The sequence below is a fragment of the Chrysemys picta genome, chromosome 19 (genome assembly GCF_011386835.1).
Source record: "Chrysemys picta bellii isolate R12L10 chromosome 19, ASM1138683v2, whole genome shotgun sequence".
Lineage (NCBI taxonomy): Eukaryota > Metazoa > Chordata > Testudines > Emydidae > Chrysemys > Chrysemys picta.
Genome location: NC_088809.1, coordinates 17149406 through 17175614, shown reverse-complemented (window position 1 = coordinate 17175614; position 26209 = coordinate 17149406). Strand labels below are relative to the sequence as shown.

The window sequence follows — 26209 nt, the reverse complement described above, 5'->3', positions numbered from 1 at the left end:
TTATAGGCTTTGCTGATGCTCAACGAAAAATGATGCAACTGCCAGCAGTATTTCCAACAGCTGCATTTAAAAGGAGAGTCCGGCAGCTTCTGCATTAATGGGACTCTCTGCTGTTCTGCAACACAGCGTTAAATTAACACCAGCTGAAGAAGAATTTGACTTTACAAGCCTTTTTCTACAGGGCACACCTTGTTTATGTGAGATGGTAAAGCTGCTTTGCAATTAATGCAAATAAAGATCCTGTATTTAGATATAATTTTCTCTTCTGCTTTACGTATTCCCCATTCAGGTGTCATGTAGCTGGGTGTCCCCTCGTGCTTGAGGGAGAAGGAAACAGGACTGTGTTTTATAGAAAGTTTAGGAATTTATTTGTTTTCACAAAGAAGTAAAACTAAAGAAGGGGCGGATGGGTTGCAAAGCCACAGCGCCAGCTTATTCCACAACCCTGCTCAAAAAACAAGGAACCCAGAAGAATAACACACTTGAACCTAAACGTCATCCCTACCAAATTTTCAAAGTGACATGAGAAGTTAGCAGCTTAGCCCGCTAAAGTTAATGGAAGTTGTGCCGGTAAAATCCTCTCAGCTCTTGAAAATAAAGTGGGGATGGAGGCAAAGGTATATTGCACCCGCCACTATAGCATCTGCGTGTCATGTCACAACAAGCTGTCCCCAGTGTAGGGTGGTCAAATTAATTCCTCAGTACTAGATGCCAGTAGCTTGTAACTCTCTCATCACTTGTCCAAAATTCATCCTCCACTTGCCTGAACAGTGGCACCTTACACAGTGCCCCGAAAGGACAAAATCCCTTTCTTTGCAAATGCCCAACTACACTGGATACCCTACACCTCGACCACCATGGAGCTTGTATGAATTGCCCAGTCCAGAGGTCAGAGGCCAAATGCAATTTTCCAGCATACCTGCACTTCTTGGAACAAGACTTTCCACACTCTCCCGCTAGCAAACAGAGTTTCAAAGCAACGTAACTATTAAAGTCACAGCCCATGCAGCTACCCGGCATATTCCACAGTGCTAGAACCCATGTCATTCACTCAGATGTATTTTCACACGTCTGAAAAAGAGCATTCGGACTTCCCAGCCAGTGATTATGTAGTCGTTTCTGATCAAACAGAGGCCATCGTGTAAAAACCTCAAACCTCTCTATACACCTCTTCAGCCCTGAAGGGCAGTGCAGACAACCTGGCAACCATTTAAAGAGAGAGCTCATCCTAGTCAGTGATGCTTAGCACTCATATAGCATTAACTAATTAAACCTAATTAAACTAATTAAATTGCTGCCCCTTTATTAATATGTTAAGTGACTTGTCCAAGGCTACTGTAGCAAGTCAGTGGTGTAGCAATATTGGAACTCAGTTGTCCTGGCTACCCATCCTGTGCTAATCAGCACAATTTTCTGAATGTCCCTGAAAAGCCCCACTTCAGAGAAAGGGTTAACTCTCTAGCACTTAGAGCCACAAATATGTTTTCCTAATCTCATTTTCTTTTACATTTACCATGGAAATCAAACTTTTCAAGTGTCCCCACAAAGCTGAAAGGTTAAAATAATAGGTTCGTTCCTTAAAAATTATTATATTCCCTCCCCACCAACCCCATGATTAGAATGGACTAAAAATATGTAATCACTGAAAACACCAGGAAACACCAGATTCAAAAATACAAGCAGGCTAATGTCAGGGACAGGAACCAAGGGACACCGTGGACATAGTGAGAGCAAGAAGAGGATTTCCTCCTATGAAAAAAATCACACCTTCAGCACTGAGTATACAACAGTCAAAATATAACAATGGCTAAAACACAGAGCACGAGAGTGCACTTCAAGCTCTGACACTCCACTAGGCATCCTCCACTGAGAAACATGCAAGGAACTTTCCGTGTTTTTATCCATTCTATTCCTTTCCAGTTTCTTCTCACTTCCAGCCCCTGTCATTGCAAATCCGTGATTTAGCACAGTTCTTCTTGTTCTTGCAAGAAAGTAAATTTACATTTAATTAGGTCCTTTTATTTGAATACCAAACTGCTTTATAATTTTTAATATATTAGAGGAACTCACAAATGGTTTCATCTGCTATGGCAACGTAGCTACCACTGGGGTGGAACGTGGATGCTGTTAATGACATGTAGCAATATAAACAATGATAAAAAGAAGAATAGTATCATTTAAACTTCAGGGAGTAGGGGAATTGTACGTTGGCAGAACGCAGTTATCTAAGTTAGAATCTGGCTAAGACACTGACTGGGTTTATAACTCCAACTCTTGGCAAAAAGTGTAACAGTGGCCAAGACCTCAGTTTTACATCTCAGTTTTGACCAGTCTGATACTGCATTCCCCAGTTCATGGACTCTTCCACCAAGAGTAATCAATGGCAGAAAGAGCCAGTTTTACCACTGCCATAAGTGGGACCCAGCTCCGTTAATGTCAGGTCATTGCTATCTAGCCAGTTTGCTGACGTTATTGGAGATGCACCTGGTTACATCAGCAGCAGATTTGGCCCAAAAGTCTGAAAATGACAGCAAAGTAAAGATGACAATTTCTAGGAATTTTCATGTTGGTTTCCATCCCCAGTCTCTTTATACTGTGAAAGTTAACCGACACTAACTTAGGACAAGAGGCTGATAGCCTACTAAAAGCCAGCACAAGGCGAGCTTACTTCAGCAGAGAAAATAATTTTCCTCATAGGTAAAATGTTAGATTAGTGACAGATTTTTAACCCCTTCTTCACACTGTTCAACAACACTGACTTCACTGATGTGTCTGAATCACATGAACAGTCCTGATAACTGCAATGGGACGGACTATTCAAGTGAGTACAGCGTTCAAAGTCTGCCCCTTAATAAGAATTATTAATAAAAAGCCAATTTATTGACTACATTCCCCTAGCTGGATTACCATGATACTTGTCAAAGTATTAACCACATCTTATAAACAGCCCTAAGATTGGCCTTGAAATCATATGCATGTAATAGCTTTCTGCCAATGGACACTGGCTACTGCATGGGTGTTAACAAGTCTGGGAAGGCAGCATTAAAGAAAACTGGATGGATTTTTCACAGCATGGGAAAAGGTTGGGTCTTTGCAGCATTCCTTTAAATGGTTAAATCAACAGGATTAAACCATGACTGAGGAGCGTTTCTCACACACACAGAGGCACACGTCATGGAAATACTCAAGTAACCACATTTCTCTTTACAGCTTTTCAGCTCTCGTTCTGGACTTGCAAATTATACCTTTGCTACTCGTTTTATAAAGTGATTATTGGAGCAGTCGGTAATTAGTTGCAACATATTTTGTGCCCCCCCCTTTTTTTTTAAAGGAGGTTACTGTTACAGATCTCACTCCCAGGACTAGCAACATTAAGAATTTAAAAAAAAAAAAAAAAAAAATCATGAGTCAGAACAGCAAAAACAAAAACCACGTGAACAATAATAAATGGGGGGGGAGGGAGGAGTATTGGTCTGTCACCGGGGTTTTTGTGCCTTTAGTTATCTTGCCCCCAGCCCCAATTTGTGTGCAATCACTTCATACTGAAAATTCAATCTTCCATGCACACTCAACAATGCAGCCCTCCCCACCCCACCCCGGCCGCCAATTGCTCATAGGAGTTTTGCACCTTCCTTCCCCTAATCTCTGGGGAGGGGGCGCGAAGCTGCCCTCCTATCACGCTCCATCCCGTGCCCCGTCTCCCTCCTCACGCTCCCAGGTCCTCCCCTGTTTACACCCTCCTGACAATCTCCCACGCTGTCCTGCCCCAACGTCCTTCCAGGCTTCCCCACGGTCTCCTGCCCAACTGCAGCCACCTGCGCTTTCCCCTCAAAGTTTTCCCATCCTGCCCTGATTCAAAGTCCTTTGCATTCTCCCCCTCATCCCTGCCTCATTCCTCCATCCTAACAGCCTCCCCTGCCTCGTCACTTTCTCCTGCTTGCGCACACAGGTTGAATAAGGGCAGCCAGGTTTACAGAGGGCAGCCTGGCTTCGATCCCACTTGGAGACCCAAAGGGAAGTGGCGGCCCGTTATATATTATAAGGGCAAAAAGCAATGAAAAAACCCAGCTTTTTCCAGACAATCATGGGGAGCTTTAAAAACTCCAACCTGTAACCGTGATTCTCAATAATATCCTGACAGCTGGCAACTCTATCACCTGCAGCTCTGAGAAAACTATAAAGTCAATCCAGCAAATTAGTCAACTCACAAGCTTTGTCCCGCCCCTTCCAACTGCCTCTCTCCCTGGGACAGGCTTTGCTAACTAGTTATTAAAATAAACCACATCAGACAAACTGTCCTAGAAAACAGCACTCTCATATCAATCACTCTCCTTCTCCTATTACAATTAGAGCAAGTGCCATGTGCCAGTCAGTTTCCAGTGCACCATGATGGGGGGGGGGGGAGCTACACAAACGCATTAACAACAAATATAATTAAAATAAAAGTATGATTATAAACTCTTTGGGGAGGGAAGCATCTTTTTGTTCTGTGTTTGTACAGCACCTAGCACAATGGGACCCTGGCCTTATAAGCACTACCACAATACAAACAACAAATAATAACTTTGAGTACCAATGTTTAAAAGATACCTGCATGCCCCTACCAAACGGCATTTACGAAGTCAATGGTGAGATACCGATGGTCTGCTGGACCCCATTTCTACCCATAGCACCTTAAAAACAAGATATTGAGACTCCCTAGTTGTGTGCTGTAGCTCCCGCTCCCTGTGAGCTCCCTTGAGCATATCTATAGAACATAGGTGCCCATTTTAGGACACATTTACATGGGGAAACTTCAAGAATAAGGCCTGGTCTACACTACAGGTTTAGAGTGTCCACATGTGGAGTTATACGGGTCCAATTATACTGGAAATTTCATATACCAGTAAATTTCCCCAGGTACACGACCCCTTCCTGAACCAAGATTTTCAAAGGCCCCCAGGGGAATAATTTTAATGGGAATTGAGCATCCAAATGCCTTAAACTGTATTGAAAGTTTCAGCCTTTAAAATCCATCCCCACTAAGGCCTGGTCCCCACTTAGTCCGGACTTCGGACTAAGGTACGCAAATTCAGCTACGTTAATAACGTAGCTGAATTCGAAGTACCTTAGTCCGGACTTACCGCGGTCCAGACGCGGCAGGAAGTCTCCCCCCGTCGACGCCGCGTACTCCTCTCGGCGAGCTGGAGTACCGGCGCCGACTGTGAGCACTTCCGGGATCGATCCGGGATCGATTTATCGCGTCTTAACCAGACGCGATAAATCGATCACAGAACATCGATGGCGTGCCGCTGGACCAGCCGGTAAGTGAAGACTAGGCCATAGTCTTGGTTCAGTGGAGGAAATCTCTTTTCAGATACCTGGTCAAGAATCTGGAGGGGATGTCCTCAGAATACTATATCCTCCTCCTACAAGTGTCTACACATCGGAAAGAGAGGGAGGTGTGGGAATCCCCAGAGACAACATCTGAGAGTCTATTCACACCATAGAACTTGTAAAGAAGTTCAGCTGCAGCCAGTCAGCTGTGAACTTCAAAGCCTTAGACTGGAGTGAGGACATGAGTGCCATGCATTCCCACTTGCTAATTAAATACACTACTACGGATGTGCAGGAAACCGACACCTACATTAGACCTTCTGGGCCAGCTCCCATAACTGTGTTCAGTGTGCTGAACAATCATGCAACGTGTGTGTGTGTGTGTGTCGTACTTCTTAGAGATCTAGACCAGCACTTCTAGTAATCTCTTAGTGCTCTCTATTCAGTCCCTACTGGAAACCCATCTGCAGGGAAAAGTCACCTGGATTAACAGCTGTTGCAGGTTAAGAATTCCACTCTGTATGCATCCGAAGAAGTGGGCTGTAGTCCACGAAAGCTTATGCTCTAATAAATTTGTTAGTCTCTAAGGTGCCACAAGTACTCCTGTTCTTTTTACGGATACAGACTAACACAGCTGCTACTCTGAAAAGAATGAGAGAGACAGTCTTTCCCCCTCATGGCTCTGCCAGAGCAGCACTATAACCACATTAGGCCGGCCTTTGATACGACTGTCAATCTCAATGTCATAAGCACTATGGGCCAGATTTGCAAGAGAGCTCAGCGCTCAAGAAGCTGAGACTCTTTAAAAATCCGGCCAGTTATTTTGATGCCTAAATGGGGAAGAAGTTATTCTGAAAGTTCGGCTCAGCAATTCACTACATTTCCTAAAATCACAAGAGGACCGTGTAGATGCATTTTCTCAGAGGGGATAGCAGGCGGTTTAACACACTAGTTTTTTGACATAGCAATATTAGCACTGAATCCCAACAGTGTCCTCCTCAGAAAGCACCAAGAAAGGTCCTTTTTCTGGGGTGTGCTTTAGATACAACTCTTAAATCTTTCCCCACCATCCTCCTCCTCACTATTGTCTACCTATTTTGAAGATATTTTAAAAAGCTGTTTTTTCCAGAGTTGCTGAGATCTGCTCCTCCAGATCTCGCTGACTTCAAATGGAGCTGTGAGCGCTCAGTATGCTGGAAAAAAAAAATCATATCCTGAGGCCTGATCCCCAGAGCAGATGTGGTGCCAAAATTTGAAAAAGGGCTTCCTCAAAAATGGTCTGTCAGAGCAAGCAATACACAAATTTTCCAGGTAATACACCCTTCACCCATCAACAAATCAATCATTCCCACACTCGGGCATTTGAATGAACCTCGTCTTGTTAACGCATCTTTCGTATTGGTGTTTCTGGAATGGTGGATGTGCTATAAAAGGCCCAAAACAGCAGCCAGTTGACAATAAAAAGGATCCTGCTTAGAATTTCAGAGCCTGAAGAACATTTCTAAGTGATGACAAGGGTTAACCCCGACTGAATTCTATTTGGCTGTGGGGGAAAAAGTTGCCTTCTCCCAGAGGTCTACTTTATAACCAGGGTTATCCAATATCCTATTGTTAGAACCTAATAAGCGAAAGCATCTTTGTGTTATGGCTGTAACAGAAAACACAGGAAAAAGTCTGATGGCTTACAAAGTCAAATGGATGCTACAGGCTTGTCTTATGAAATCTGTAGATGTTCAGTTCAGCTCCCATCATTAGACAGCAGTGCAGCAAAGGGGGGGGAAAACCAACAGTTGTTTGGAAAGTTATACAGCGCTTGTGGATAACAGGTGCAGCCAAACATACAAGTGCACGTTGTATGTATCCATAAACAGTATTTCCATGCCAGATCACTTATGCCATTTATACCAGTGACTTGTTATACAAGACCAGCAATTTTTTAAACCCAGGCTAGAACCATTTTTGCAGCATTTCCTCCCCCTAACAAGTCTGCTTGCTAACATAGCTTCAGACTATGGCCCAGCACAATCTTGCCTGCATAAAATTCTGGAGCACATGTGGTTTGCAGCTTCTTAAAGCTGTGTTGCTGTCGAGATTCGAGTCGAGCTGGACAATTCTTCCCTCCTATCAGGATCCTCATAGGAATTCTGAGTGTAGTGAACAAGGCCCTGATCCTGCAAAGGGACTCCGATCAGCATACAGCCCCAGTGCAATATCAGGCCAAGGTTTATACATACAGAGGTTTACAAAGAGTCACCTGACCTAACAGCTCCCACACCCACCCTCTGCCTCCCTAGGATATTTGTGTCTTTTCAGATTGTATATTAAGGCACAGTCAAGTGGCCCAATCACTTCAAAAGGATGGAACTAGCTAACAGGGATGTGCTGGCGCCATACATTTCCGACTCCGATACAAATGTCCCTAAAGTTGGGGGTGTTCAGACAGTAGATTTTTGGTTCAAGCCCACCTCTATCAGACACAGATCTTGCTGAAGAAAGCTCAATAGCAGTTACCACATGTGGAGGAGTAATTTTAATGGAAATGAAATTTCTTTTTGCAGGGGAAAAAAAGGATTTTTATGAATTTTTTTAGTTTTGGGGTGGAAAAAACAAACAATATTTTTAAAACCAAAAATGGTTTTCAAAAACCTTCAGTTTTGCACTGAAAAACCTAGCCATTTTTGTGGGAAATTTCTAATGACAATTTACATTCTATAAATTTCCCTCCAAAACTCATTGGTATTTTTTAAACAAGTTCTAGAGAGAACTTTTGGGAGAGACACTAGAAACACAACTCACTTGCCTAAAACCTAACCGTACAAATCGAAGTGATTAAAAAAAATAAACCAAACCATCTTTAATAAAACTAAGAATAAGCGGGCACACAGTTTGGAGACAGCAGAGTAAGAATTGCTAGAAGTGGGCAAGAAACGTATTGAACAATTGGCTCAAAGTGCAAGATTAAAATGGACACTCTCTCACAGGTCATTACATGGGGATTTATTGTTTTGTTATGGATACTTTACATGACCTATGCAAATAATGCAGTTGTGTGGACCATTGCAATATAATCCAGTTATCCCCCACACTCTGTTTCTATAAGCATTTTTACCTGCAGATGACATCATCACATTGTTGTATGCGAATTTCGTACTTTGTAACTGACTTGCTTGACACTTCCATTAATAATTGCAAAGTGCCTTTGCAAACATTAATGAATGAATCCATCACCAGAGTGCTGAGAGGCACTCTCGTCTGTAAAGTGGTGAAACGGAGGGACAGAACAGCTAAATGACTTGCAAACCCAACAGGTCAGTTGTAGAGCTGGGATTAGAATGCTGATCTCTTGACATCTCGCCCTGTGCTTTAACTGCTAGATCGTACTTCTCTCTCCAATTATGATGGAGTTGCAATCACCACACCTGACCCAGCAAGTAAGTTCATTCTAGTTCTAATTCTAGAACTCTAACTGAAGAAGTGGGTTCAGATCCACAGATCTGAAGGTGAAAAACACTCATATCGTACCTAACGCACACAGCCCTCAGCATTTCAGATCCAACAGGCTGAAGTTTATTAGAGTTCGATTTCACTTCACCAGGATAAGTGTAAACATTCTTTTGAGAAATGGCCTGTACCAAGTGCTTTGCTGAACCCGGGCTAAATTTACCAACCCCCCACTCAGAGTTACAGGAACTAATGGTTTCAAACCACAATGGAAACCAAATTCTCAAAGCAAAACAGCCATAAATGTTGGGATGTGCATAAACTGGCTCAGAGTCACTAAGGTCTCAGCAAACCCAGTCCAAGTTTAGAAGGCAACCTAAGACCTGGAAAGTGCCACATGGTCTGGCATTTTATCAAAAATATTTTGTACAGCTCTCTGTGTGATGATCCCAAGAAACGCAGATTTTCATAAAAAAATAGGTACAGTTTTATTGGGCAACACTGAGCAACTAATGTAAATTAAAGTAAGCATGGGGACGTAAGCCCAACAGCAGAAGAAAAATTAACATTAGTAACTCCACACGCCCACAGATCTTATATGCACAAATGACTATTTACAATAATGCAACTAATTACTTCTTTCCTAATTCATACAGAATATTTTAAAATGCTGCAGCAGTGAGACAGAAATGAGAGCGTTTAAGTTTTCTGAGGTCAGCCTCTTCTCAAATATTTTTTTCTGAAAATATAAGCCAAGACAGGTATTATCAAGTGGAAAAGGAAAATCAAAACCTGGATTTTCTGTTGCCCGATTAGAGGAATAGAGTTTAGTATCGACGTAGATTTTCAGGCACTCAAGATGTTTTAGTGCATCAGCATTTCTCCTGAGGGAAGAGGATTGGGGGGGCATGTTTATGAATCAGACTGTTCAGCGTGTGCTTTGGGGGTGGAAAAGGTGGGCGATGCAAAGAGGAATGGAGAGCAGAGTTGGATGAGTCAGAAAATGAAAAAAAAAATGGTGCTTTTCCTCTTCCTACTAGCATCTCAGGAAGCTAAATATTTTAGAGTGATATAGAATCTCTTATTGTCGAGAGAGTCTGAATGTAACCTTGGCTGGTTAGTAACTGCCTATAATTAATTCAATATGTTCTATATAATATAGCCTACATTATATATATTTCCTCACACACACATGCACACGCAACTATATGATGTCAGAGGGAAGAAAATAAAATGAGTGCATCTAAAAGTCAAGTGCATCATGCCACTGCTTCTAATGAACTCAAGCCCTGTGTCAATCTGTTTTGTTGTCTTAACAGCTCAAAGTTGTGCTGATGTTCGAACAGCATAAAACCAATACAGTTCATCACACAACCCTATCCATAAAGGCATGAATACTGATAGAGAACAGCGATGTAGTCACACCACCATTCCCCTCCATTTCAAGCCTTGGTTCTGATCAGTATGTTTCCTCTGTCATCTTTCTCCCCAAGATGCAGTGTCTGGCCCACTTAGCCACCATCACCATTTCAAACAGTAAGCAGAATTCCTCTTTTCAAACAAAACCCAGAGCCCCGAGTCAGAAAAATCAAATTATAAAGATAAATCTCAACTAATTAATATGAAAGCTTCTTTGGACCTGTACGGGGCTATGGTAGTGCTTAATATTAATAAATATTACTATTATTAGTAATAAATAAGCTTGGAAGGATAAGATTGTTGTCACTAAATGTCAGTAGAAATGGATTTTACCATACACAACGAGGGAAAAATATTTCCATTGATGATAATTGAAATTTACAAGTAGGCAAAGAAAGAAAAATACTGATATTTATGTTGTGTATTTTGATATATGATGTCAACAACGTGCGTTTTAACATTACAAAGCTTTAATTTTTTGAATATCAATGTCCACTGTCATTAAATTAATTACCTGAGCCTTCTCCCCCACAATCATTTCTTACAACCGCAAAAATTTACATTGATAAAAATTGAAAAAAAAAAAAATGTTTAAAACTCAATTTTGTGCAACTGTGAAAACTACAATTGATAAAAATAAACATTGACTCGACCTGTTGAAATTAAAAATCCAATTCTGCCAAGGCTAGTAATAAAGTCTTGCGCTGAAATGTGCCAGGGTTTAGAAAACTCAGGCGCAGATTTCAGCATGCATCCACTGGATGGTTCCAGTAAAGAAGCTGATGAATAAAACCACGGGGATGACCCAGGGAAAGCGTCTAAACAAGCAGGTTGGTTTATTTCAAGTTAGAAGTTGTTGAAATAATTATTTTCCCATTTGCCAGAGGGACTCCTGCATCCCAACAAAATCATTTATACAAAACAAATGAGGGCCCCTATCCTGCAAACATTCAAATACATGCGTGACTACACTCACACCCCACTGAAGTCAACGACTAACGATGGGAGCAAAATTATGCATATGCCTAAGAGTTTGCAGGACCAAGCCCTACATTTGTGCCTATTTTCAAATAGGAAAACTATTTAGATTAAAAAACAACATTAATTTTCCTAAACAAACAGTTGTTTGGGTCCCGACTGTCCTTCGTGTAACTCCACTAAAATTAACTAAGTTACATCAATGCAATAGAGTAGTGAAGGGGTGTATCAGGCCTTTGGTTTTAAACCTGGAAAAAGGGCAAGAAATATTTGTGCATTTCTACCACATTCCATACCATGCATTCTGGAAACAGTAGCTCATTATTATAGATTTGCATTTTTTTTTAAAAGGAACCTGTGGTTTAAAAGCAATGGTGGAAGGAGGAGGGAATCAGCTGGACCCGACACATGGAAACACTGCAAAATATTTATTTGTTAAGATTTTGTTAGCAGATTCCTGAGCTCTTGTAGAACTGTATGGTGAGATCTGCATCTTCTGTAGGTTGCTTTGCAGAAAAAACAACAACAATGATGATGATATTATGAAACAAGAACACACACACCCCTTTTTTTAAAAACCAAAAAGGCCCCATAAATCCATATTACAGTTTTGCTGCCATGCCACTAATTGGGGATATTTAATAGACAGGTCCTCTCTCCATTTCCTCCTATAAGTTTAAATGTGAGCACTGGAATTGAAAAAGCAATTTTATGCTCGAGGAGAATATTTATATTTGAAATAAAATGCAACCACCATTGATAGCGCTTTAGATTTCAATGTTTGGGCTCAGCTACAGATGTTATGGCTCTGAAATGCCTCAGCTGCACAACAACATACCTATAGAGGATGAAAAACAAGAAAACAGACCTATAATGTTTACTAGAAGGTCCTTTATCAGAAGGATTATGGATTAATAGTTTAGATCACGATTCACAACAAAACTGGCGGTAGGGTGACCAGATGTTCCGATTTTATAGGGACAGTCCCGATATTTGGGGCTTTTTCTTATATAGGCACCTATTACCCCCCACCCCCGTCCTGATTTTTCACACTTGCTGTCTGGTCACCCTAACTGGCTGTTTGATTTCAGGTTTAGAAGGAAGCAAACGATAGGACGCAGGGGGATGAGAAAGTGAAACCAGCAAAGGTAAAGGAGGGTTGTTCTTGCAATTAAAGCATCAAAACGGGAGTCATGAAAGCCAAGCTCTGTCTCCCCAAAAGACCCTGCCTTGCTATACAACCTTATGCAAGTCCCTTAATCTCCCCATTCCTCAGTTACCCACCATCTGCAACATGAAATACAGGGATGTGGCGAACTTTATTGGTGTTTGCAAAGCACTTTGACAGCTGCAGGTGCAAGATGCCGCTGAAGGGCTTCATTACAGTGATTTTATATATTACCCTCCACAGAGCCACTCACCTTGGCCACGATTTTGGAGAGCCCTTCAGCCTATGCTTAACTGTAAGCACAGGCTTAAGTCCCATCAACTTCACTAGGACTTAAACAGGTGATTAAAATAAAGCAAGAGCTTACATGCTTTCCTGCACTGGGCGGTAAAAAACAGGTATGGTAATGTCACGGCAGAGCAGTGCTTCAGCCCGCTCTGTAGTGTTCACAAAGCATCCCAGGGGCTTGGGAACAGCTCCCCTATCCCATTCCTTGGCTCTCTCCAGCAAGGCAGCACAGGGGTGTGCACCTTCACTGTGACAACTCATCTGGAAGGAGGTTGGGGCATCACTAGTCTCCCCTTTCTGCCACAGATAGGTGCAAGTGATCTGGGTGTCCACTAACCCCTCTCACCTCAAATTGCTCTGCACAGATGCTGCATTGGTGGCATAGAAAATAAAAGATTTTGGCTGCTGACCACTGGGATAACACAAATCTTCTTCACCCTAGTTAATTCCAATGTTTAGATCTAACTTCTCCATTTTAGGTGACAAGATCATTTACCAAATCAAACCCTACATGTAAAATTATATCCTAGGACGACTTCTCTGGTTACACCAGACCCAACACTTTCAAATCTGGGTTCCTAAAGTTAACTTCCTACATCCGTTCTAATACACCGTAACTAAAAGTGGCCTGTGGGATTTGTGGGTGTTCAGGACCTCTGAAAAAAGAGCAGGCTACTTTTATTCAGATTGCCTAAAAACATGGATTAAGTAGCCTACCGTGAGACATCTAGATTTGAAAATTTTGGCCCAAATCTTTAACAATACAAGTTTTACAGGGTGTCCTCCTGCATAACTTTTTAAATATGCTTTTCTGGTAATATCTTGTGTGATCCATCAGTAAGTTATGAGTACTGGAAATAACAAGTCCAGGCACATCTGAGGGTTCCACAAACTTCAGTTTCACTTTTATGGTTGCCTTGTCATCTTTACAGCTTCTCAGCACTTGTGCCTCCTGGTACAACTCACTGTTTGCATTATAAATAGTGCCCTGGGTTAAGATTTATGGCAATAGAATATTGCCCAAGGAGCCAAAAATGTATTGGGTGTCAAACAGTGCTCACAGCCTTCTGCTTCTGACAGAAACATAATCAATGTAGGTCGCCTGTCTGAAGGGCAATATTACATCTATTGCTTGATAGAATTAATCAAATCCAAGGACCACTTAATACTCTGCCTGATCTCTTAGCTTATAAATCTTGCTCGGCATCAGCCTCTTTTGCTTTTGGAAGCACAGAACCTCTGGGCACCTACCTGCAATGCTCTAGTGCAGGGGTTCTCAAACTGTGCGTCGGGCCCCCAAACTGGGTCGCGACCCCATTTTAATGGGGTTGCCAATGCTGGTGTTAGACTTGCTGGGACCCAGGGCTGAAGCCGAAGCCTGAGGGCTTCAGCCCTGGGCAGTGAGGATAAGGTTACATGCCCCCCGACTAGAGCAGAAGTCCTTGGGCAGCTTTGGCTCCCCACCGCCCGGGACTTGGGCGGGCTCAGGCTTGGTCCCTCCTCCTGGGGTCGTGTAGTAATTTTTGTTGTCATAAGGGGGGCACAGTGCAATGAAAATGGAGAACTGCTGCTCTAGTGCCTGAACCAAAGTCATATTTATTGAACTAAGTCGACTCTCATTCCCGTCAGTGAACTTTGGATCAGGCCCCTCCTGCCAAATCGGTACCGCAAGAGGGCAAAACGGTAATAGAACCCGGGTATTATTTTCACTCAGTGCTGAAGGCAATTTTAATATATTCCCACGTGTGTCCACGTGACTGCACAGAACGGTTTGGCAATACGTGGTAAACGGCCATTATTTCCAATTACTTTTCAGTTTTTTAAGGAGATAAGACGAGTTTCCATGAAAATAGGATGACACAGGATCTAGACCAGAGCCAGTGGAGTTCCTTATTTCCTGCTGAATGAAGAGTGCTTCAAGTGCTATTCCGCACTCAAGGAGGCTCCTGAAGTTGGTGGTAATTCCCCTTTACATAAATGGTATGGTCCCCACAACCATTCTCCCCACAACACTAACAGGGACAGGGACAAATCCTCAAATTCATGCTGGCAATGAGATTTTTGCAGATTATTGAGCAGCAAGGACTTCACAATTTGATTTAACTGAAGGAAAGCAAATTGCCAAACAACTCAAGTTCTGACTTTGACAATCAAACAGATACCTGCAAAACTGGATGGTAATTTTACCAGTGAAACAGGTACCATTTTGTAAGCATAGCTGTAAGGATTTGCATATTTTCCATACCTACTTTAAAAAAAAAAGGGGGAAGAAAGATGCAATGGAGCAACACCTACCAGAATTTATTTGGACTGAATTTTCCTAAACCTAGAAACATCAAGATCAGATTAAAGGGTGCTGGAACTAGGGATGGTAGGGGTGTTGCCACAACCCTTGGCTTGAAATGGTAATAACAAACACCAGATACATGGTTGCCACCAGCAGCACTCCCACTACAAAAATTGTTCCAGCACCCTGGCTAGAACTTAGAAGCAACAAGAACCAACTCAGATCTATTGGAGAACTTGAATTCCTGTTGAACTGAAGAAACTAGAATAAGGCCCTTAAAATTGGTAGGACAAATTCACTCCGAGTGTAACTCCACTGAAATCAATAAAATTATCAAGGATAAACGTGGACTAAGTTCTTCCACCACACAGAAGATCCTCAGCTGGCACACAATGGCTTAGCTCTATTAGAGACAATGGACCTACACTAGTACTGCTCTAGCCATCTATTGATAATTCAAACAACCTGAATAGACTTTTATCACGAGAAGGCAGTTAGAAATGGCTTCTTCCTCCCAAGCCCAAATCAACTCCAAAAGCATCAAGAGTGGGCTTCCCAAGGTGTGAATCTATCAGAGCAGAACTCCCTTGTCTGCATTCACTAACAGTTTTTCTGAGTGGTTTTTTTTCCTTTTTTGACAGAAACATAAAAAAATGTCCCAGATGTTCAAAAACAGTGTCTCAAATTCAGTCTGTTTTACAATATAACCCATCCACGTCCCACTTGCCATATCCCCACCACCAGACTCTCTCCTTCATCTACTGCAACTTCAACAGGATTTTATGTGAAAAGTAACTGACATATGCAAACACTGCTTAGGGTGGAGCCGATCTTCTAGGGAGCCTCTTAAATTAAACAAATATTGATTTGGGTGGATTACACTCTCCTTGCCCTAGGGCCTAATGCTCAATAGAGCAACCAATCCTCCCCCATCTCCTAAGCAAGCCTCTCTCCCCTTGTGTCACAAGTGACCTGCTTTCCCAGTCCTTACTCTACTGATCAAGGTGCATTCATTGTATTTACGGTTTCCATAGGCAATATTTTTACAAAACCAAAAAGCTCTCTCCTTAATCAATGTTTAACAAATAGCCAATTCCCAGCCAATCTAATCACACAGGTAACCTGCCCATGGCCTTAACCCTGACCCGGGCTTTGGAGCTGTGCTCCGGCTCCGCTGCAGCTCCAAGCAAAAGCCTGCAGCTCCACTGCTCCGGCGCTGCTCCATGCTCCAGCTTCGGGCTCCACTCCAAAGCCCTGACCCTGACCCCAACCCATCCCCCCCATTAGCCTAATCGTACAGCTGGCCTTCCACTATAAATTACCCCAGTTCTCCATAAACGTCTCTTGAAGACAAAGGTAACATCCTGTATCCTTTCATCCACGCCCACCTCCCCTTAACCTAACACTCCTCTCCAAGTCTCTTAACCCATATATCCCTCACCCTGCTGCCCTTATCCTAAACACAGGTCAAAGCACCTCTGCCCGTTAAATCAGGCCCCCTACTACATCTAACAAACACCTTTCCCACCAGACACACCATCCCCATACCCAAAGGTAACCCCCTGCCCCTGTACTCCATGCCCTCCACTTGACTCCCCACCTCTTGCCCCTGTATCCCCCCACAGATATCACCCAAACCCTCTACCTCCCCTTTTCCCCCAGATAATCCCCCTTCCCCCTACAGATACCCCCACCTCTTCCCCCTGTATTCCCATCCTTCAGATACCCCCAAACCCTCTACCTCCCATTTCCCCCCAGATACCTCCTCCCTTCCCCCACAGATACCCCCCAAACCCTCTACCTCCCCCTTTCCCCCCACAGATACTGCCCCGTTTCCCCCTCCAGGTACCCCAAACCCTCTACCTCCCTCCCTCCTTCCCCCCTCAGATACCCCAAACCCTCTACCTCCCCTTTCCCCCCCACAGATACCCCCACCTCCTTCCCCCTGTACCCCCATCCTTCAGATACCCCCAAACCCTCTACTCCCCCCCCCCCAGACCCGCTCCCTGCCCTCAGGCACACAGGTGACCCGGGCCGCCGCGCGCGGCGCAGACTCACCATTGGGTCCGTACTTGTCCCGGCTCCGGCGGACCTGCTCGGGGCTCAGCCCGCAGCTCTCCTGCACCCCGAAGCGCTGCAGCACCGCGGCCGCCGGCGAGCTGTGCGCGTTCTCCATGCCCCGGGGCCGGGGCGCTGCAGCCGCAGCCGCTGGACTTCAGGCGGACGGGGCGCGGGGGGAGCCGCTCCTGGGTGTGGGGGGACAGCTAGTCTGGGAGCGGGGGGAGTCGGGGTGCAGCAGCTCCTGGGTGTTGGGGGGCAGCTAGTCTGGGAGCGGGGGGAGCCGCTCCTGGGTGTTGGGGGGCAGCTAGTCTGGGAGCGGGGGGAGTCGGGGTGCAGCAGCTCCTGGGTGTTGGGGGACAGCTGGTCGGGGAGCCGGGACAGCAGCTTTGGGGGGGCTGGTGGGGAGCTGGGGTGTTGGGGGGCTCTGGGGAGCGCGCAGAAGTTGGTGGCGGGGTGTGGGGACCTGCGTTGCAGCAGCTCCCAGAGGAGAAGTCGAGTCCGCTTTAAAGTTCCCCGGGCTCGGTCCTCCCTGCCTCCAGCGCGGCACCTTTTCTCCCTCTGCTGGAAGGTGAGCCCAGCCCCGGGTCCGACTCCGCCTCCTCCCGGAGCAGCCCTGCCCTCCGCCGAGGCGACAGCCTGCGCGCCCCGCTGCTCAGAGCCCTGCCCAGCCCCTCGCACCAAGTCACTTCCCCCCGCCGCCAGAGCCGCACGATGCTGAGCCCGGGGAGCCGCCCCTCTCCCCGGGGTGCTGCCCACAGCCCCCCCACTCCGCCTGCCTGGCTAAGGTCTCTGCGCGCGGTGCCCCTCCCGGGTGCGCAGCCGGGGGATTATCGAGAGTCTCTCCCCCCCCCATGCCTGGCTGAGCTTCAAATCCCCACCACCCCCATTCACAAGCTACCTGCCACCTCCTGATTGGCTCTGCCCCTCCCACACACCTTCCTGTCCTTCTGTGATTGGCGAGGCCAGGCTTTCAAATCTGCATTTTCTAGAGGGAGCTCGTTCGTGGTGGGGATTGGAAAGTGATTTGGGGATTGGTTATAAAGCCTTCGCTTCCTGTCTGGGATCACCTTAGCCCTTACCGAGCAACAAGGGGGGGGGGGGGGTCCTCAATGAATTAGTCTCGTGTAAGACTTCTGATACATCCCCCGCAGGTGGGAGTTGTGACAGTTCCTGCCTCGAAGTTGCAGGGAGCCGAAGCTGCATTAGCAAAGTTACTGCATTGCCTCACACTTCCTATTTAAAGCACCCCCCTTCTCACTTTTAAATGGACAAAACACTTTTCTTTTTACATGACAACTTCCTCTTCAAGCAGGGTGAGGAGTAGTGAGCTCTGTCTCACCCCAACGGAAGAACCAGCCCTTCACTTGTGGGAGAAGCTATGTAGCACAGCCACACAAGGAAACCTCTCTGACCTTGTTAATTCATTGACCACAGGATGGGTTAGCAGACTGCAGAAGAGGGCAGCTGTAAACAGAGGGGGGCAGTGGCAGCAGCGATAGAAGATAAAGCTGCGCCCTTTCGAGGCCATGCTCGTTGGTCTTCAATATTCCAGGGTAGGATTTTCAAAAACATTCAGCATTCTCCTAACGCAGCCGCTATTGCCCTCCATGGGACCAAAGTGCGACCAAAGCTGAGTGCTTGTGAAAATCCTACCCTCGGGATCCATATTTATCAGATGCATCCCAAGAAGCCTGCTGGGGAAGGAACTGTCTAGTGATGCCCTCAGGGCTGCAAAGGCTTATGCACCTGTAACTTCACAACTCCACTCAACTCAAGGGAAATACGGCCCGGGCCAGTTAAGCCTCCCCGTTAAGTCTTTGCAGGATAAAAACTGATCAGTTCAGTTGTCGGCACATCAGCTGGATGTAAATGCAGAAGCAAATAAATCTGCATAGAATAAAATTGATGGTTACATATTATCCTTAATACAAAGGTAATACAAGTGCTTAACAGATTCTATATCTCATTACAAGGGCTCAGTATAGTGGGTTACACATATATCATAAAATGGCAGATGGAGATAAGACAAGGAAGGTGTGGTATAGAACAGCAGCAAAAGCCAGGAAGAATTAAGGCCTGAACCAGCACACTTGCAATTCCCACTGAAGTCAGTGAATTAGGGGTTAGATTTAAATCAACAGCAGTTGAGTACAGCACCACACAAGATATGGGCCTTATAGAGCAGATAGACTAAGGATCTTGATCTCAGAAAGGTGCTGAGGATTGACAACTGCCACGGGTGACTGGAAGAACCCAACTGTAATGGTAGATGAGTGTTACTTTTCTCAGTATCAGGCCATAGGAAGAGAATATAACAGAGAGAGAGAGTAGGGAGTATAGAATAGAAGTGGGAAGCCTGGAGAATTACTTTTAATAAGAAAAAAGTGACTTGTTCATAGCAAGCATCACTTTCAAATGAAAGTTCCAGCACCTTCGTAGGCTCACTGATGGAATCAGCAATGTACATTCTGGTCTCTAATTAGCAAAAGAAGTGTCATATTTCCTCTGCCTCCTCACAGACTTATATGGTGGGGGTTGGTTGTTTTTTTTCCTTGTCCGCACTAATTGTAGGGTGATGTAGAACAATGACTACGCCCTTGCCCTTAGGAAACACAATCTGAAGTTCTCAAGGAACTGGTAAATGCCAGTGAAGACAGCAAGGAGGATGGTTCTTGAACAGCGTGACAAGTGCTGTGACTTGCAGTGTGGGTTGGAGGACCCTGGGTACATTTCCAGACAGCAGGGGATTTTTATGCCCATTTTCAGGGAATCAGTGAAGATGGAACATTACCCAATTTGACTCATTGTCTCTCGGCATTTGGTTAGACGTTGTTTGGTCACACCTTATACAGAAAGAGTTGCTGATTTCTCAAAGAGGCTTGCAGGCACCAAGACAGAGGAGAGAAAGCTAGAAAGAAAACACTTGGGAAAAGTCTTTCATTTTTTTCCAGTAAACCCTCATCTAAATTTACACGTTGCTATACCCCATCAATCCCACAGTCCAACAACTCCTGTGCCCTGCTTCTGCTCCAAAGCTGCATTTGGAGGAAGCCAAACTGTGCCCTTGTAAAGACAACCCCATCCTGCTTCTCTCAGGAAAAGCACGTTGGCTGCCAGTGCATTCTTTACTGCTCACAGAGCAGTGGAAGGAGGGAACAAACTCCAACTATCACCTAAGGGAAAAGCAAGATAGTCAGTGCTGCGAATAGGCCATCATATCCTACTGGCCAGACCAAATGAGGTGGGGGACTTAACATTTCATTTGTCAGCTCAGGGCTCAACTCAACCCTGTGCTCTTAGAATCTACTCCTTCCTAATGGAATTCTCTCTCCCAGGGAGCCATTCATATTTTTCAAATAATTTCTGCCAATAATTCTTAGATTGTACCTCATTCCCAAGCAGCTCACCATGACTATTAGATATTGAGTATTTGATGAGACACATCGATCATGCTTTTATTCTGTTCCTTGGATGATAAAAGGTAACTACTATGGTTCCTGGTGTGAATACTCATGGTTACCAGTCACAATTTTCTGTAGAATATTTTGCAATAATTGCTAAAATGTACTACTGCTGTGGGCATTCCTGGCAGTAGTGTCCTAGGGCCGGACCCTCAGCCGGTGTAAATCAGTGTAACACTGGAATCAATGGAACAAAACGCTGCTTTGCATTAGCTGAGGATCTGGCCCACTGGCTCAAATATTCATGGACAGTGAACATCATAAATGTGCAAACACAGCAGAAGCAAAATAATTTACAAATTCAAACATTCACAGAACACTTTTTGTATTATGCATCTGACGCAACCTTAGTTCTCTCCCATTGTGCATATGCTCAGGGTGCAGTCTTTACACGATGTTCCATGCTCACTGAATGAGCAGATATTGAATGTTTTGTTTTCTCCTTGTTGTCCAGTGTATAGCCCCATGCTCTAGTTATTGTACATTATTGAAAATATGCTCTGAAGACAGAATGAACTTCCTCATGAGCTTTTCTATGGAGCTCATTACTCTAGTATATGGATGTTTCACAAACATTAATTTATTTTCACAACGCCCCTCTGAGGTTAAGGGCTGGTATTATCCCTATTTTACAGACAAGGAACCGAGCCACAGAGATTAAGGTAAAAAGTCTCCACTAATGTTGGGTGCCCCATTTGAGACAAGTAGGACATGATTTTTCAAAGTATTTAGCATTATGTACCACTTTGGCTGTCCAAAGCATAGCTCCCATTGGCTGCAGCTGGACCTGAGAGTGCTCAGCATTTCTGCAAATCAGACCACAGAATATCAAGTCAGGTACCCAGCAAATGAGGAACACACAATTAGTGACCACCTGTGAAAAATACGGCTAAGTGATTTGCCCAGCATCACCTAGGAACCGTGCCAGAGGCAAAGATAGACTCCAGTTCCCTAGGGCAGCATTCAACTACATTAACCAGGAGATCCTCCTTTCTCTTCCTGCAATCCCTGCCTCATTCATTACACAACTTCCAATGGGGGAGGAGGGCTCTGCAACTAGGGGCCCTATTTCCAATCCCTCATATGATCTCGTCTCTGGGCAGAGTTTCTCTGGGATATGTCCACTGACTCCCTAGCTACCATTGAGGGTGCTGTCGGGGGGGTCTCTGCTCAGTAGCCTGCTCTGGATCTCTGGTTTTCAACCTTTGACCCCACTCCCACTGTTTTTTCATTTGTTATCCCCAGTAATTCAGGGATCAGTGGTTTCCCCCCCTTAATTGAGCAAAGACCTTTTAATTTTGCGTGGGCCTAGACCTGCTTGTACCCGGTACTTCAAACGGTACACGGCTTCCAATGTCTGCAACAAGTGAGGCCACCTCCTTTACTATACAGCCCTGATTCATCCCCGGACCAGATCCAGTCTGTGCCCAGAATGAGACAGAGGTCTGTGGGAAAAGCACGGGAACATGTATTTAAAGACAGTATCTCAATGCATATGCACAAGGGGGCTGAATTAAAGGTGCACAGGCAACTTTATCCTGCCATTTCCTAACTTTTGAAGGCTTGACTTTGCCAACTGAATAATGGTCTATGGGTTGATGTGGTTTTTTGGTGGTGTTTGTGTTTTGTGAGAGAGAGAGAGAGAGATTTCCTAAGTTTAAAAAAAAATCAAACTGCAAATACACAAATTCCATCATCTAGCATCATATTGACACCCACCATTGGTCATCAGTAGAGTTAGAACCTTCTGGTCCACGGGACAGATTTCTGCCACTTAAGCTAACAGAATACATGATAGCAATAGTAGGTTGTCATCCACTGTGTGGGGAAGCAGACCCACATTTTGCCAGTGTGTTTCACAGACAGTTGCTGACTGCAGAGGAATGGCGAGACTCAGGAACCTTTGGTTCCATTCCAGGCTCTGGAGGGGAGCGTGCTCTAGTGAACACACACTCTTCTGCCAGCTTCCCCCACTATGATACATTGTGCATCCCCTCCAAATTATCCCAGTTCTGGCTCTTCCCCACCCCAAGCTTCTAATCCCAGTCCCTTTGCCCAGCTGGGCCCAGTTCTCCCCTCACACTCCCAGCTCCTTATTGAATGTCTCCCTTCCACCCCACCCCAAGTTCCCCCCACCTAGTTCCTAGTCTCAGTCTCCTTTTCCAGCCAGCCTTAGTCCCAATTTCTCTCTCCTTTCTCCAGTCCCAGTATTAACAGACTCCTTATCCCAATCTACTCTTTTCCCTCCACCCATCCAGTCCAACTTTTGTCCCCTCTGCATTTGAATCAGGCACCACCTGGGTGTCTGTAGCGGGCTCACTGACAGCACAATCGAGACAGGCTCTCTGCTCTCAGTTTCAGTGGCAGCTAGACGCAGCCATTACAGGGCAAGTCCTTCTGAACAGCCAGAACTGTAGCCTGCAGTATACTCAGTCGCTCTGTGAGGATGACATGTGAAGTTTAGTCACGGGTAGGAGCTGCAAGAGGATTGAGCATGCTTAGTAAGGAAGGACTCTGTGGAGATTTCAGCTAAGTTCTAGCAAGTCTTTACAGAGCATGTGTGATCTGCTACTTTTCAAAGGCTTAAAACTCGGCCACGTCTGGGTGGGTTTTCACAGGGATAGCAAAAGGCACAGCCCTGACACAAAGGCCAGCTCCCTGCCAAATTTCATATCCCTTCTTCAAGGCATGGGAGCGCGAGAGCAGTTTAAAGGAAAGGGTGCCAGAATTTGTATTTTTATTTTTAAATACATGAGCAAAACAATGGTCTCAAACGGCTGAACCGTTTTGACTGAAATTTTCCAAAAACCGTCGTTCCGAGGCAGACACTCAGCGTGTAAAATTTCATCCCAAAGGGTTAAAGTTTGGGAAAGTTATAAGCAACTGAAAATAGGGTCTGAGTATGGCAACCTTAATAATAGGCAGCCCTATTGTACCAGCCCCGCTAATAATTCATCAATAAGTAAATATAATCAGCAACCTTAAGCAGTAAATTAGTCAGTTCAACAGTGGCCAGTGGGGAAAAAATGTTAGTTGTAAAACCAGCCATAAAACAGTAATTCCAATTTAAACTCTACATTGTTACAGCAGATAGCAGCCGAACAGTAAATGACAGCTGCATTCCGCTGGAACAGCCAGCCACAAGGGCAAGATCCGTGAGCATGAGAGACGGAGTTTTCTCGGCAGCTGGCCCAGAACCCACTATAATCACTTTTTTAAAACCTGAAGCAGAAGGTAGAGAAACTTAACATACTTATTAAAAAGAGAAAAGAAAATGTTTTTAAAATAAACCTTAATTTATATTCTGACACCAGGGTGACGAACATGATATGAATAGACAGCATCAGGTAATAATAACAACCACCACCACCCATTTCTGGTTTGTTAAGTACCGGCAATAAGCGGGGCTCCATTCAAGACAAAAATCTTACATGAGGGTCTGATTCCGATCTTCGTTATATTGAGAGTAAATCAGGAATAATTCTATTGAATTCAATGGAGTGATACTGGTGTAAAAACAATTTAAGGAGAGCATCAGGCACATGGAGCCTGATCAGAGCCCATTGAAGTCAATGGAAAGACTCCCAACAGGCTTTGGACAGAAGCTGTAGTCCTTGCCCCGTGGACAATACAATCTTCATAAGATTGGGCTGTTGTCTCTTTTTTTAGAGCTCTGCAAATCTGCAGATATCTGCTTTATATCCACAGCCCATGATTGTGAATCACGGATCAGATACAGATACAAATTTTATATCCACACAGTGCTCTAGCTTTGTTCCCCTAAACTGGGAATAAAGTAATACTTTCTGGAAACACCGAGAAAATTGCCTATTTCGTGGTATTCTGGCACCTGTGCTGCTGCAGAGGAAATGCGGATGTGTACGACAAGGAATAAAATAAAAAGTTAACCAAACTTCAAGGGATGTCAGCAAAAAAATTCTGGTTTGAAGGGTGGGTATAGATTCAGCAGGCTTTTATTTTACTGTAGCTCAACCTCGTCATCTTTCCCAGGTAATTTTCTCCTGCCACATATTTTTAGGGCTTAATTCTACAATCCTCACTCAGATCATGTTTCCATTGAATTCAATAGGAAGTAGTGAGCAAGTAAGAACTGCAGGACTGGACCCTTAGCTTGTAAATTCAAAGTCATCTAACACCCCCGTCCCTCCCCTGCCAACCACACACTTCATTTCAGCTTCCTGAGTATACAGTTAATTCCCCAAATCCCCCTTCTCCTTTGAATTTTTTTTTCCAATACAGCAATTCTGTCTAGTTGAGGGACAGGGGAAAATATCTAAAGCTAAAAGAAGAACAGGAGTACTTGTGGCACCTTAGAGACTAACAAATTTGCATATATGCATCCGAAGAAGTGGGCTGTAGTCCACGAAAGCTTATGCTCTAATAAATTTGTTAGTCTCTAAGGTGCCACAAGTACTCCTGTTGTTCTTTTTGCAGATACAGACTAACACGGCTGCTACTCTGAAACCTATCTAAAGCTACTTCATTCTGGAGAAATGCTTCATGACATGCTCAAAAACAAAAGGGCTAATCCAAGGAGGTGGGAATCTCTTTAGAGGCCATTGCAACTCACTCTTGGTCATAAAACTATGCAGAATAAAACCGGTTGCACCATATTTCAGTTCAAGATTGGAATCAGAAGAGCTCCCGGCTCTTCTGTTTGCTGTTAGATGCTAACATAAGATGACATGATTATTATTAAGCTGGCAGTGGCATTCCTATTTCCTGTGATCACTCCACGCCTGTGCCGTTTGTTCACTTACCCTTTTCTCCCACAGTGAGTGTGTCATGCATTAAACAGTTCTCCCCCAGTTCATGTGCAGTAAATCTCCTCCCACATTATTATGGACATTAAGAAAGGGCTCTTTTCCTCTTCAATATTGCTTTTCCTGCAGAGAAAAATGTCTGAACTGAAAATCTGAGGATTGACTAAACATTATACCATTCGGATTCAGGGCTAGGATTTTATTTCTAACGGATGTCCAGCATTCTGAGAGATTATGGACCAAACCCGTCTCACATGGGGCTTGATCCAAAACCCTTCAGAGTCAATAAGGAAGACTATTTTAACAACATAAAATACTGCCCATTCAGGCTCTCCAAGGAGATCCAGAGAACATCCGTTTTCATCCAAGTGAAGACGAGTTCTGCTCACTACTAGATATGTTGTCAAGCAGGGAGCAGAGCCTGAATAAACTGTCTGCTCATCAGAGCACTAGAAATTGTCATCCTGTAGCCACACAACAGATCGTCTAGCCAGCAAGGACAGTAAGCTGGCCTCAGTCCTGGAACAGGTGAACACTACCCATCTCTGATTGAGAGCGTGGTTCAGTCTGCATTGTCCATGCCAGGGGTCAGCAACCTTTCAGAAGTGGTGTGCCGAGTCTTCATTTATTCACTCTAATTTAAGGTTTTGTGTGCCAGTAATAGATTTTAATGTTTTTAGAAGGTCTCTTTCTGTAAATCTATAATATATAAACAAACTATTGTTGTATGTAAAGCAAATAAGGTTTTTAAAATGTTTAAGAAGCTTCATTTAAAATTAAATTAATATGCAAAGCCCCCCAGACCAGTGGCCAGGACCTGGGCAGCATGAGTGTCACTGAAAATCAGCTTGCGTGCCGCCTTCGGCACATATGCCATAGGTTGCCTACCGCTGGTCCATGCCATTCTTGGTTTCTCCACTGAGTCTGCCAAGAGTTGGCCTGCCATTGGCCAACTAGTGTTGATGCTTGCTTTTTTTGGTGATAGGAATGCTGCCTACTAAGAACT

The 26209-nt window shown here is 44.4% G+C and overlaps 1 protein-coding gene across 4 annotated transcripts in view; it reads right to left on the bottom strand.

The window, feature by feature from the left end:
• Nucleotides 1-25246, bottom strand: part of ATP2A3 (ATPase sarcoplasmic/endoplasmic reticulum Ca2+ transporting 3) — a 146198-nt gene extending 120952 nt beyond the window's left edge. For 3 of the 4 annotated variants that reach the window (XM_005284388.4, XM_024103468.3, XM_042857761.2), the window contains exon 1: nucleotides 16956-17221. In XM_005284388.4, the coding sequence (XP_005284445.1) occupies nucleotides 16956-17073 (118 nt within the window). In that variant the 5' untranslated portion in view covers nucleotides 17074-17221. Of the gene's footprint in view, nucleotides 1-16955; nucleotides 17222-25200 lie in introns of those variants that run through there. The other variant, XM_042857762.2, reaches the window with a different exon arrangement.
• Nucleotides 25247-26209: the final 963 nt, after the last annotated feature.